The sequence below is a fragment of the Abramis brama genome (assembly GCF_963993115.1).
Source record: "Abramis brama genome assembly, chromosome: 15".
Lineage (NCBI taxonomy): Eukaryota > Metazoa > Chordata > Actinopteri > Cypriniformes > Leuciscidae > Abramis > Abramis brama.
The window spans coordinates 31634806-31650076 of NC_139977.1; the positions used below are offsets into that span (position 1 = coordinate 31634806).

Consider the following 15271-nt stretch of genomic DNA (forward strand, 5'->3'; position numbering starts at 1 on the left):
GAACCTTCCAAATCCCACCTTCCACCAGTCCAGAGACTACCAGGGAATTCACTTTTTCAGTCATAATAAGCCAGGTCATTATGGCCTATATGACAACTAACGCAAGTATGATAACTTGCTTATTTTTTTATTTTACAGGTTTCAGAGATGACATTGAATTGTGTGAGTTGAACAAACTAATTTTAAAAGAGTTTTGACCCACTAATATAAAACACCTGAGTGTAGAAATATGTAGCCTTTAAATAATTGTTGAGTAATTGAGTAATTCCTGGAATTTCACATGAAAAGACAGTTAATGTAACATTTGAGAAGAGAAATCCATGTATGAATTTTAAGGTTATGTACAAATCAGGCTGTAGCACACTATCTTATTTGTAGCCTAATTTGAAGGTACATTTTGAGAGATAAAGAACTTAATTTGTTTCCAGTTTTATCTAGACACTTGTAATATTTTAGAGTAATAGTGACTATAAAAAATAAAATAAAATAAAAACACATAAAAAGATCCATTCCTAAATATGTTTGTGCACAAGTAAATACAAGACAGTTGTGTAATGTGTGAGCAGGGAGAGGGAGAGGCGAAAATCCAAATGCAAGCAATAGTTTATTCAAAAATCAAACACAGATAATCCAGTAATCAGATGAGCAAGAACTTCCAGAGGCTAAATGAAGAGCAGATCATTTACAAAGACAGAGAGAGAGAGAGAGAGTTAAAAGATGATAGAGAGAGACTTCAAAGAAGAAGTTTATAAAAAAACAATTACAAAATCTGACTGAAGCAAAACATAATAAGGCAGCATTTCTAATTAAAAAATTACAATCAGAATTTCATTGACAGAGAGAGGAAAAAGTACAAACCAAGGAGCTAAATGAGAGATGGATAGAGAGAGATATAACTGGATAGGTGAAGCAACTGGAGGACAGACAGTTCCGAACGAGGTTGGGAATCCGTGGGAAATTTCCAAATTAAAATGACCATTTCAGACCTCAGTGAGTACGTCACGTTCACATGTTGACCACATGATGTCGCCAGGACACAACGAGAGCATATCGTATTTTTGTGTCAGACTAAAACAGAACAGAATAAAACAAAATAAAAACAACATTAATCGCATAAAATCAAGATAAAAAACAGCTAACGAAAAGCAAAAACTAAGGTATTATTACATAAACTTCCTGTCTAATGTCAAAGTTTGTTTGTACGTTTATGCTCATTGGAAGGAGGACAAACATCTTTGAAGTGACGTAAAAAATGACGCGTCTCGCTGAGGTTGGGCTTAATCGATGTACCGAGTTCATAGGTCGAACGTCCGACTTTGTGTTGAGTCTCAGACGTTATTTCCATGAACGAAGTGGGAAAAATACAAATTCCGAGCTGTCTGGAACGCAGCATAAGGACAACCCTGTAACTTTCACTTTAGAAATGAGCGGAAGTTATTTCTTCTTCAAAATGCGTTTGTGTTGACTATGTTTTTCCTAATAACTGGCCATTTTTTATGTTTTATTTTATAATTTGTTCATTCTCTGCAGTATGGCTCGGAGACACGCCCGTAAAGGTAAGCAAACTTAGACTAACCTTTCATCTTTGAAGACGGTGAAATCTTAGTTTCAGTGCAATTGCTTTTTGCATTGCTTATCATATTAAATCTTTTTTTGTGTGTGTTTTCAGGACATCGTGACGATTTTGAAATGAGTAAGTTAAATTAAGGTTATTAAATCAGTGGTCTAAAATACAGATACATTATAGTTAAACTTTACTGGGTCAAAAACGGACTAAATTAAAAGTCAGATATCTAGTCAAAACAACCCACTTGAGTAAAAATTGAACAAAAATCACAATTAATTGTGCTTATAAGTTTTAAAGTAAGCTTTATTTAAAACATGACTGATGGAATCATGATTCCTGGAGTTTTTCATTAACTTTTCAGTCATAGTGTCCTGCATGACTTTGTAAATGTAAAAGTATTAATTCTCAGAAGTACTTTGGTAAAGTATATATAAATATATATACAGTATATATTTAAGTATAGTAATTATTAAGTAGTATAGTAATTACTCCAGTATGCTACACCCTTGTATTTGAATCACTGTAAATATAAGACACTTCAGACATGAGCATAAAGGATCATATTATTAATCTTAGATTCAGTTCTATATGATCAAATCATTAAATATTATTTTAGTCCATTATCAATCTTGATTCACTACCACTCTTTGTCTCTTGTGCTTCTTACAGAAACTCGTCTCTTAGATGAAAATGATGGTAAGATATTTGTCTTTATGTGTTCATGATTTGAATACCGGTAAATTGAGTTGCATTGACTTTGTAATACTTTATGCTGTGGTAGTGTTAATAAATTGGATGAAATCCTGGCTATCCAGAGCTTTGTGTATTTTTATAAAATGTTATATATATATGTTATAAATTTCCAAATTTTACATGATTCTATTGAACCCCTGGAATAAGTGCACTTGTTTCTGTAGAATCACATGTTTTAAGCACCCGAAGCTCTTTTAAGCAGACTAAGAGGACATCAGGACAAACTCATTATTCTAAACTCTTGAAATGTCAGGCCAACATGAATGTGTCTTAACTGCAAACATATTTTTACTCACAGGAGAAAATGATGATGCAGATTATAGACTTACAGCACATCAACAGTGCCACAGGCCGTCGACAGTGGCGGACACGCAGGAAAATCCTTCAACTCATGGACCACAATGTATGTGTTTATTTATTGAATAATCAACAATTATTTGTGGTATTAGGCTACTTAAAGGGCCCCTATTATGGCGCTTTTCCATTACCAGTACCAGCTCAACTCGACTCGCCTCGGCTCGACTCGCTTTTCGCTCCGTTTTCCATTGCAGATAGTATCTCCACAATAGTACCTGGTCGTCATAGCGACGCCGCAGGAAACTGCCCTGACTTAATCTTTTACGCGAGACGCGCGAGACACACCCGCTACCCACACACACAGGACAATGGAGGAAATCGAGTGTATGCTGTTTTTGGATGTTTTTATTTTTGTTTTTGCTGTTTTTTTAATTCAGGATACTCCGTCTGGCGCGTGCAATGATGACGCAGTGAATAGTGACGATTCTCTCTGACCAATCAGCAATCTGTCGTGTTTTCACGTCACATTTTAGTATCGCCTCAGCTTGCCTCAGCCCGCTTAAAGCCCCGTTCACACCGCCAGCGATTTTGTCGCTGCATGTCGCTAGTCTATGTACAGTGAAGTCGCTTGTGGGCGTTCCTAGTGTTGTCGCTCTAATGTTATTGGTAGACTGCACGTGAGCATATACCATCACAAGTGTTATATAAAACTGAGATATAATTCTAATTTGACTAGGAATTGGTCTTAAAAGATTTAAAATCAATATTATGCTGTTGGGAGAGTGTTGTTATATTAACCACAGCAGTGCAGTGCATTAAATATTTAACTACATTAACGATCGATCAATCAACAAATTAAACTCACTCATACTGTCAATAGTTACTAAAACGTCATTCGAATTTGACAAATAATCCATTTCTTGTCCCTTATAATCCACATAATGCAGGGGAAACTGTAAAATGAACTGTCTGCAGCAGTGCTAAACTTGCATCATGAAATTACAACACTCGAACTAAATGTGTGAATTAAACTCACTGAGAATGTCGACAGTTTCTTTTCCATGCATCATTTTATTATATCCATACAGTCAAATCATATAAAGCAGTGAAATCGCCCTCGAACTCTTCTTGCCTGCACTCGAGACGGTGACGTAAGCTGAACTCCACTGAAAGTCTTCTTTCCTATTGGTTGTCGCTCGCGAAAATCGCTTCTCATTTGCATAAAGTTGAAATTTCTGAACTTTTGTCGCGCGTCTCGTGTCGCTTGACACGCCCACATTCTGTCGCCAACGGTCACTGTCGCTCGTGTCGCCGGATGTCGCCAGCGCTCCATTGAAATGAATGGGATCATGTCGCTTTGTCGCTGCGTGTCGCTGGCGGTGTGAACGGGGCTTAAGCCCCGTTCACACCGCCAGCGATTTTGTCGCTGCATGTCGCTAGTCTATGTACAGTGAAGTCGCTTGTGGGCGTTCCTAGTGTTGTCGCTCTAATGTTATTGGTAGACTGCACGTGAGCATATACCATCACAAGTGTTATATAAAACTGAGATATAATTCTAATTTGACTAGGAATTGGTCTTAAAAGATTTAAAATCAATATTATGCTGTTGGGAGAGTGTTGTTATATTAACCACAGCAGTGCAGTGCATTAAATATTTAACTACATTAACGATCGATCAATCAACAAATTAAACTCACTCATACTGTCAATAGTTACTAAAACGTCATTCGAATTTGACAAATAATCCATTTCTTGTCCCTTATAATCCACATAATGCAGGGGAAACTGTAAAATGAACTGTCTGCAGCAGTGCTAAACTTGCATCATGAAATTACAACACTCGAACTAAATGTGTGAATTAAACTCACTGAGAATGTCGACAGTTTCTTTTCCATGCATCATTTTATTATATCCATACAGTCAGGGTTGCCAACTTTTCAGTTTAGCTCGGAGTGAGACTTTTCCGAGGGGGGGAGGGGAGGGGGGGGGATAATTTCAATTCAAATGAATGTTTCATTATGTTTAATTGTAGTGTGATATAATGATCAATAATAACACATTTTTAGCATCTAAGCGCATCTAGGCACTTTTTTACATCTGGGGTGGGTGATATGGCAATAATATCACAATTGTTTTTATTTTTTTCAGAAAAAATCACGATTTTAGCATGATTCTTTTTCATGTTGGTTTTACTATTTTGCATGTGACTGAGCATTACAGCCAAACTAATGTCCCTATTTTAAAAACAAAGCCTTATAACAAAATATAGGTAACAAAATATAAAATAAAAAAGAATGGCAGACATTTAGGTCAAAGTGGCGAAGATAAAATCTTTGTCACGATTTTCTTTGTCATTAAAAATTAAGAACAGAGATACATATTACACATACACAACTTAATATACAAATGAAATAAACAGTGCTTTATTTTTTCAGCTTTAGGTGTATTTAACAGTAGAATTGAAGAAAGTAATTAAATGGACAAATATGAAAATAAAACACAACAGACTTAAAGTTCTCAGTTAAGAGCAGTGAATGATTTCCTCTGTGTTTTGTTGTTTTATTAACATTAACGGCATAGTTCTCCCCCCCAAAAGTCATAATTTACTCTCTTAAGTTGTTTTAAACCTGAATAAGTTTCTTTCTTCTGTTGAAAATAAACGTTATTTGAAAGAATGTGAGTAACCAAACAGTTGATGTACCCCTGTGACTTCCATAGTATATTTTTTTCCTACTATGTATGTCAATGGGGACCAGCAACTGTTTGGTTTTGGGTGAACTATCTCTTTAAGAACAAGCGGCAGCATGTTTATTATTAGGGCTACTGTCTCTTTAAGAACTGCACGCGACGCGTCTAATATACACGCATATATGACAAGCAGATTTTAATTAATTTTCTCTGTTTGCTTTCACTTTAGACATAACCAACTTTTGTTTATGTAAACATTGTCTGTAGTTGACCGTATTAGCGCAATATAAGACTCAAAAGATAACTTTTAGTCCAGTAACAGGCTTTTAGTGCATGTGTGCGTCGAGTGTACGCGCTCAGTAAAGCGCATATTTGAACAGCGCATCAGCAGCGAATGACATGTTTAACCGGCAAGGCTTTAAAGCACATGCAAATAATGAACTTTTGTTAACTGCAGTGTCCCGTTCCTCTGCGTCAACATTTGAAGTGAATATACGTCGTGCTGCAGTGTAGCCTATAGATGAAGGCGCCGCAACTGATAAAATGCGCAGTTGTAAGACTTTCCCTCTCTGCCGTGCGTGCGGGCGCTATCGGTTGGTTTGGACGACAGTCTCTGTCTCGCATGCGTGCTCGCTCTAGGTTCTGGGAGATTTTTAACTAATTTGCGCCATAACTAGTGGTCCATCCAGTAGTTAAGAGCCTGAATTGTTTATAGTAATTCTTAAATTTAGTGCACATGAGTGAAAAAAAAAAATACAGCACAGAAGAATGTCTATTTTTGCGTGAGATTTCGTTGTTGAGCGTGAGAGCGTGAGATTGAGGCTGAATGCGTGACTGTCACGCGAGATGCGTGAGAGTTGGCAACCCTGATACAGTCAAATCATATAAAGCAGTGAAATCGCCCTCGAACTCTTCTTGCCTGCACTCGAGACGGTGACGTGAGCTGAACTCCACTGAAAGTCTTCTTTCCTATTGGTTGTCGCTTGCGAAAATCGCTTCTCATTTGCATAAAGTTGAAATTTCTGAACTTTTGTCGCGCGTCTCGTGTCGCTTGACACGCCCACATTCTGTCGCCAACGGTCACTGTGTCGCTCGTGTCGCCGGATGTCGCCAGCGCTCCATTGAAATTAATGGGATCATGTCGCTTTGTCGCTGCGTGTCGCTGGCGGTGTGAACGGGGCTTCAGAACCTCACCGGAGGTAGTACGAAAAAAAGTACCTGGAAGCAGGTACAGGTACAACTTTTACACAGTGGAAAACCAAACAGAGCCGAGTCGAGTCGAGCCGAGGCGAGCTGGTACTGTGTAGTGGAAAAGCGCCATTATGCTATTTGAAAGTTTCCTAATGTTGTTGTGGAGTCTCCTACAACAGGTTTACATGCATCAAAGGTGTCCCACCTTTCCGCTATATACTCTGCTCTGATTGGCCAGACAGCTCAGTCTGTTGTGATTGGTCTACCGTGTACAGCGCGTCGAAAACAAAACCGCCCATTGCCATAACAACGTCAGCTCTGCTTGTCCTGAGGCTTCCTACACCGTAAACTAAACACCGTAACGAACAATGATGTCGATTTGACCATATCAATGCGAGTGCGAGTCCGATGATGAAACATTGGAAGAACTGTTATTCAACCCGAACCTCCATCGCAATGATGGCTCGAGCAGGACTCAGTGTTTCTCAGTGATACACTACTCAGTTTGAGGGACATTATGAGATGTTACAACTGTAATTGCTCACCATCAGCATTAACAGGTGCATGTCCATCAACAAATTTTTCAAGTATTTTTCAAATATATTGCAGTGAATATGTGGAAACTGTATCAATAACAGTGCATGTATACATTAGCCGAGCTCTAGAGTGAATGATCTGATGTAACATAAACGTTGGTAAAACAGACAATCACCATTAATAGACACAGTTATAGGTAATAAGTGGCCCACAACTGATTAGCAGAAGTATTTAAGTAAGTGATAATGTGAGTTAGCCAGATGGCAGGAGACCTACACAATATAAAACTCAATTTTGAACCCCATCTTTCAAGAGCAAGCGGTTTGCGAATCCTGCATTGAACTCTGAGATTTGAGAAGCAGTCGTCAGTGAAATAAAGGGAACACAGCAAAAGTTTAGGATTATACTGCTGTGATATCGTGGTAAAGATGAATTTTAACCACTGATTCTTCACATGCTCGTCCTTGGGCAGAGAAAAAAAACTGGCTTTACCTTCACATTGTAGAGCACAGCGTCTTCTCGACATGATGCTGTCCAGTGTCCACAGGAATAAGCTGCTGGTTTGAAGTTCAAGTTTTTTCTGGTGTCTGCTCGTGCAATAAGTGGGCGGGCAATATACTAATGTTTCGTCTTGACGTCACAATGAAACGGCTTATGACTCGTTTGAAAAACGATTCATTTAATTTTCTCAGAGTTGACTTTTACTTTTGAAAGACAATAAATTTATATACAGTGCTATGCATAAGTTTAGACACCCATGCTAAAGTTGACTAAAAAGAGGAATAAAAAATCATCTTTTGGAAATTGAACTTAATGCCTTAATTAAAAAAATTAGGAAAAATCCAACCTTTAAGGACACCAATTTTCTTTGTGAATGAATAATGTATCGTAAATAAATAAATGTTCTTCCTTAAAATACAGGGTGCATAAGTCTGGACACCCCTATGTTAAATTCCCATAGAGGCAGGCAGATTTTTATTTTTAAAGGCCAGTTACTTCATGGATCCAGGATACTATGCATCCTGATAAAGTTCCCTTGGCCTTTGGAATTAAAATAGCCCCACATCATCACATAGCCTTCACCATACCTAGAGATTGGCATGGAGTACTTTCCATAAGATCATCTCTCAATGCAAATCAAACCAGCTATTAGGCTAACTGAAATAAAACCATGCCAATCTCTAGGTATGGTCCAGACTTATGCACCCTGTATTTTAAGGAAGAACATTTATTACGATACATTATTCATTCACAAAGAAAATTGGTGTCCTTAAAGGTTGGATTTTTCCTAATTTTTTTAATTAAGGCATTAAGTTCAATTTCCAAAAGATGATTTTTTATTCCTCTTTTTAGTCAACTTTAGAATGGGTGTCTAAACTTATGCATAGCACTGTATGGTGCACTTTCAGATTTAAATTTTTGCAGGATGTTTTCATTTACTTAGAGCTATGTTACACACTACATGAAAGGGCATTTTCAAAAATCCATAATAGGGGCCCTTTAAAAGAAGCCCATTTTGTGAATTAAAGTGGTACATTTTTGGTAAGATTTCTGGTTTTCTATTACATTAGGTTTATTGTGAAGTAATGAGTTAAAAGTGTTATACAAAGATAAGCATTTAAATACATACTTGTGTATTCAATGTTAGCGGGGCCGTCATTAGGGCGGTGCAACCGTACTGGGCCCTGATTGCGATCGAACACAGAGGGGGACAAGCAGATGGACAGGGTTGTAAAAATTCTGTTTGATTGACCACTGATAACCCTCAGTGTAATCTGTCAAAATTACGGACTGCCTTAAGATTTTTCCGTCACTGCTAAAAAACTTCAGGCAATGACTGAAAATATTCGGTCAATGCGACCGTAAAAAGAATGCTTAGGACATTAAGGAGATCTTTCTACTGACTGAAAAACACAGAATGACGCTCAGGGTCTCTGATCACCTGTGTGAACATGCCATAGTCCTGCTTCAGGAGGCATGAGGACTGTAGATGTGAACAGAGCAATAAACAGCCGTGTCTGTAATGTAAGGCACCAAAGACAGCGCTACAGGGAGACCTGGAAGATCAGCTGATCGTCCTTTCTAATGCCAAACTACATGTAAATAAAAGCAGTTGAGAGTGAGAAGACCTTTCTTTTTAACTGAGTTTATAAACATGGGCATTCAATAAAAGAGAAATGAAAAACAAGCATAATTATGCAGAAAACATAGATTGCCCAAAAGGAGGGTAATTTATACAACAGTGACCTGGAGGCCAGGATAACATCTCATTATTTAGAAAAAAAATATTCTGTGATAAATGTGGTGAACAGATGTTTTTTGTCATAGCTGTTATGTGTATTTTACCAAAGCTGAAATACTGTATTAATCTGTAGCTTATTTATCAGCATCCAAGGTTAAAATGCTCAGTTTTATCATTGTATTATTTTAAGGGTATGCTTTTCCATTTGTGATTGACTCACTTTTATCCTTTTTGACAGATGGAACATTCACGCAAGCAGCAGGACATTCCACTGGCTCCATTAAAAACATGAGATTTATAGTGCTTGGAAGTGATAATATTCTAATGAATGAAGTTCGTGCATTGATATTAGGAGAAAATCAGACAACGAGGAACCGTCCTGGAATATGTGAGTTAAGAGAGGGCTATGTTCAGGATCGCCATGTGTCTGTAGTGACAACTCCAGCTAACTGGTTGGCACGCTTGAAATCATTCTGGTTTTTCAAAAATGCAGTCCAATCATTGAAAAATGAAATGGAGTTCTGTGAATCTCTGGTCTTTCCTGGACCACATGCCTTTCTCTTAGTCATTGATGACAAGAGCAATAAAGAGCATTGGCTTTTAGATGCAGTCAGAGAAGTGTTTGGTCAGGAGGCTTTAGACTACAGCATGGTGCTGTTCATCAATGCACGACCTCGTAATCAGCCAAGAGATAATCATTGTGTTAAGGCATGTGGAAACAGGTTCCATATATTAAGCAGCATGAACCAAAATGTAACAAGCTTATTTGTAGAAGTGGAGAGAATGATAGAGAGTAAAAAAAGTAAATTTTTTACAAATCATTTTGAGTTCTTTAAAAAAATGTCAGTTCATCTTGAACAGGAATTTAAGACTGAATATGAAACCAAGGAGAGTGAACTATTGAGAAAATTGACAGAGATGAATGAGACATTGCAAAAAAAACAGAAGGAAATTATGGACCTTAAAACAGAAGTTGACCTGAAAGATGCAATGCTGCACGAAGAGAGACACAAGCGCAAAGCACTAGAACAAATACTGACTGAAGCAGGAGCTGAGCAAGCCCTGCTAACAAGAGGACAGCCAAGGACAGCACAAAGACAGGCCGGTAAGTATCTAGTACACTGGAGAGTTAACACAATCAGTTACACTATTTAAGAGCATCTGAAAGAACAGTGGGTCCTGATTTAAGTGCAGTGCTATGCAATATGTCATACACACAAAGTCACTGGGCAAGATTAAAGAATTTTGAATATTTGAGCAAAAGTCTAGGCACAAGCTTGGCGAAACTGAGTATGCAAGTCCATTTGTTTTATGTTGCTTGGTAACTTTGTCCTTCATGATTGTCAGGTAACATATATGACACACTTTATATCTGAATAGAAAAATGTGGTGCTCATTAGAAATATTTTAGCCTCCCTTAAATGTTCGATCATGTAAGCACATATTCTAATTTTCTGTATTTGTTTTTTAAAGTGCATAAAGATGAAAGTGAAGAAGAGATTGAGACCAGAGATGAAGATTCACAAGCAAGTGGATCACAAAAATTTGAAGGACTGAAACCAGTGAGACGGGGCAGCAAGGAAATTGATCCGCCCAACAGTAAGAATTGTCAATAAACTTCAATGCTAGTAACTTTGTTTTAGTGAAATTATGTGTTATTCCAAAATGTTACCAATTAGTTTGAACTGTGTAACAGTGTATATCAATAAAAAATCTAATCAAGCAAACAATTTCCGCAGAAAATCCTCTAAACCTATTTCTATATTCAAATGAATTATATCTTAAACAAATTTCATCTAAACAAAACTCTGTTCTAAGTGTCTAAAATAGCTAACATGATATGATTCATATCTTCATTTTTTAAGTGTCAGAGCACAAAGATGAAAGAGAAGGACAGATTGAGACCAGAGGGGAAGATTCACAACGCAGTGGATCACAGTATGTTTACAGTCTGAAACCAGTGAGACGGGACAGCAAGGAAATTGATCCGCCCAACAGTAAGAATTCTATCAACCATGTTTGTCTCATTTAAAGAAAATGTTAATGTGTACCGTAATTTAATTACATGTTTCAAAAAGCTAATAAACTAATAAATCTGATTAAGCAAACAATTTTAGTACAAATTATATATTAAAAACATGCATTTATTTAAAAAAAAAACTGGCACATAAATGCACTTTTTGTTTTTAGTGTCTAAAAGTGAAGATGGACCATGGTTTGTTCTCTGAATGGACTGAGGTGAGTTTTGAGGATCAAATATCTAAGTTGGAAACAGTTCTGCACAAAGCTATCAGACACACACACACACACACACACACTCCCCTTTTCTTGTCCATGATGAATATCAATTATGTTACATGAAGCATTATTATTATTTATGTGTCATCTCAATACTTGTCTACAAACTGATGGACCCATTAACAAAATAACATTTAAACATCTTTATTAAACCACCAGATACATGCAAACAGCCGATTTAAAGTATGTTTAGTTTAACCTCAGTCAGCCTTTAATCTTTGTTAAAACATCCCTATTTCTTGACCAGATCAACTGCATGATTTGTTTTAAAGCTTATTATAAATTAACATCCACAGCGAATGGATTGTAATTGTGCAAGTGTGTTTGGATGTATTGTTAATGTGACATTTACAAAATCATAACTACCATTTTTATTATTATCCAGTGAAAATTAATGTGATGATTATTTTCCTCTTATTCAGGCTGCATCTACAGAAAGTATGTGACTGCAGAACAGATGAAATTCTCAGTATCCTCAGTATTGACTGCTGGTTATAACCTCTGCCTTAAACGACAAACCCGGGAATGTTATGCCAACAGTACTCAGTCTGGCTCTATGTCACTAACTTCTGGAAAACACAAGTGGTTAAAGTCCATCTCTTTCCACAATCAACAACTGTCACACTAAGCAGTAAATGTCAGTAAAAGTCTATCTTTGCTGATAGATGGCACATTTTGTATATTGTTGTATTATAATAGTGTTTCTACTTTTTTATTTAAGTTTTATGTAAAACATGACATGTTACAGGATGACATGGATTATAACATTGTGCTTTACAATAAAGCTTTTTAGAAATGTTCTTTCTACAATCTATAAATAAACAAATTCAACACTACATGACATTTTAGAAGATAATATCAGTTAATAAGAAGAATACTATGTGTAAACAAGGTTAAGGATCATGTGCTTAATCTCTCAATCTATATGTCTGTACCTACCTGCGACCTGTGATGACACCACAATAATCAAATCACAGGCACATGTAAGGTTTTTTTTTCACTATACATTTTTTTTTGATGATAAAATCTTATGAATATAGTGATGACTCTTTCTTTCTAAACAACTGAAATAAAGCCTTCCCTGAGCAATGGTTGGAACTAGGGGCTAATCTGGGATTTTTGAGTTGTGGAAACCCTAATCCAAGGTGATTGGATTCATATACATTTTATTTTACCCTTCTAAGCCATAACCGGCAGTGGCAACCTGTGAAACATTCTAGGAAAATCCATGAAACATTAATTGGCATTAATTAAGCACAAATAGGCTACACTACTTAACATAAAACTTTTTGAAAATAGGAGAAAAATAAAAGTCAAGTCATCTTCATTTATATAGCACTTTTAACAATGTAGATTGTTTCAATGAAGATTTACAGTGATAATAGGACATTAAAGTAACAGAGACTGGTTTGGCTTTACAGCAGCTCTAGAATAAAGTTATTGTCCAGCTAAAGTTAGTTTGATTGATTCACTTCCGTCGCAACGATTATTAGTTATTAACTTAGGGGCCGCTAACACAACACCGTTCTAACAGAAAACCCTTAAGTTCCCTCTGCGCAAACTTTAAAAATGTGAACCCGTGAGAACGCTGACAGCATGCACATGCGTATTACTCGTTTAGTCTTAAGGTATGCACATTTAAATATATAAGTGCGCAGGCGTGTATTCCTTCTTTACAAACCAACCCTCAACAAACTACTTGTCTGGCCTTAAAATTTAGAATACAGAATTTGTATCGCTTCCGTGTAGCCACGTGAACCGGGATTATCCCGACAACGCTTTATCCGTACAGAGGTAAAGGGAAGGGAAGGAGGCCTTAGGGGAGAGACTAGTTGACACTTCAGGACTGCGTTGCCGTCGGGTTCAGGCGCAGGTCCTTCATCAGATCTGGATACGGCCTGGATCCGGCGGACTGCGGTAAACCTCGGGATAAACAGAGAGACTGATATTAGCGTAGACGCCATCCTTCTTATGATGTAAAGAGTACATCAGGATTTATGGGAAGTGTTAAATTCCTTAAAAGGCTCTTAAAGCAGACACTGTAAACTGTGTCAAAATATATGTTTTCTGCCCTTCATCAGCTCCAGCGGCAGATGATGATAGTGAGGAGGATCAGGAGAGAGATGAGAGTGTAGAGCCTGCAGTAAGCAGAACTACTTTCAAAACACTTAGGCTATGTCATGAGTGCAGGAACCCATAACCGAGTTACAGATCATTTCCACATCTGCATAGATGACGATTACCGCAATTCACTAGAAATTTAATGAGAGGCGTTTGTAAACCATGTTTTCCGCCAAAATAAAAGCTTGATGCAGTTTGCGTCAAAATAAAAGATCATGTGCTTATCTCTTTCAAGTATAGAAATTGGTACAACACTAATTATGAAAGTTTCCTTTATTTTTTAGTGCATTTGTTTTACAAAATATGGCTATTACTGTCATTGGATTAATATTATAACTATTATTATGTAGTAGGTGTAATGTAAATAGACACGGTAACTAAAAGAGGTTTGAATTTTTCTTTGTTTAATTTGCACACTGAATATGGGTTGGAGCTTTTAATTTTGAATTCTCAAAGTGCACCAGATTGATGAATTTAACATTAAAATGCACAAAATTTTCTCACGGGGGGGCATGCCCCGGAACCCCCCTAGAAGGACCGAGGTCCCACCACCATAGTTTTAACAAAAATCCTGTAAGAAACACTTGTATTGCTATGCCAATGCAGCTTATAGCTTGTTTCAGGATTCATCACTGTAAAGTATAGTTCAACTGTATTAATAAATGTCAAATTCTTACTTATTTCATCCGTTAACTCTCACTCGTTCCTATACTCACTCATTACATGGCATTAGTGGTTTTAATGAATAGGAGTTGGTATGCATATAATTAAGGGTGTGCAAAGATGGGTTGTGTTTATGATCACATAGTGGGCCGGTCTGGGCCAAAATGCCCGGGCCGATTTTTTGTCCCAGTCCAGCCCTGCACCAGGTCCAGTCATCACCCATAACCCACATCACTTTCTCTGGTCAAAACATTCCACTATCATCGACAGTCACCAACCAGGGCGTTAGATTTGATGTTCAACTCACATTTGACGCCCACATAAAACATCTGTGTAAGACCTCCTTCTATCACCTAAGGAACATTGCTAAACTCCGTCCCACACTTGGTCTGTCAGATGCTGAAAAACTTGTCCATGCTTTTGTATCCTCGAGGCTGGACTACAGCAACGCTCTCCTCTTTGGGATTCCTGGAAAAAGCCTTCAAAAACTACAATACATTCAGAACAGTGCTGCAAGGATCCTAATGAGGATAAGGAAATATGACCATATCACTCCCATCCTTCACTCACTCCACTGGCTTCCTGTCTCATACAGGATTAACTATAAAATCATCCTACTTACCCATCAATGCATTCACGGCAACGCACTGGAACTACTCACAAAACAAAACTCTATGGGGGATCGAGCCTTCTGCTCAGCAGCACCGCATCTTTGGAATTCCCTTCCAGAAAACCTAAGGGCTCCTCAAGCCATAGACTCTTTTAAGAAAGGACTAAAAACCTATCTTTTTAAGCACGCATTTTTTACTTTTTGCTAACTTTTTATTTTTTTCTTCCCGGTTTTTAACTTTGTTTATACTCTGTTGCACTTTGGGATTGTTTTTAACTATGAAAAGTGCTTTACAAATAAAATA

The 15271-nt window shown here is 37.3% G+C and overlaps 1 protein-coding gene across 2 annotated transcripts; it reads left to right on the top strand.

The window, feature by feature from the left end:
• Positions 1 to 1372: 1372 nt before the first annotated feature.
• LOC311096914 (uncharacterized protein) lies at positions 1373 to 12409 on the top strand. Of its 2 annotated transcripts, XM_084136338.1 has the most exons (9): positions 1373 to 1556; positions 1670 to 1693; positions 2237 to 2263; positions 2619 to 2723; positions 9514 to 10380; positions 10749 to 10874; positions 11141 to 11272; positions 11466 to 11513; positions 11996 to 12409. In XM_084136338.1, exons 1-8 carry the CDS (start codon positions 1532 to 1534, stop codon positions 11501 to 11503), a joined length of 1344 nt encoding a protein of 447 aa, XP_083992464.1. In that variant the 5' UTR covers positions 1373 to 1531; the 3' UTR covers positions 11504 to 11513; positions 11996 to 12409. The 2 variants fall into 2 exon arrangements, with proteins under 2 accessions (XP_083992464.1, XP_083992465.1); XM_084136339.1 differs by lacking the exon at positions 9514 to 10380 and having other exon boundaries at positions 1408 to 1556.
• Positions 12410 to 15271: the final 2862 nt, after the last annotated feature.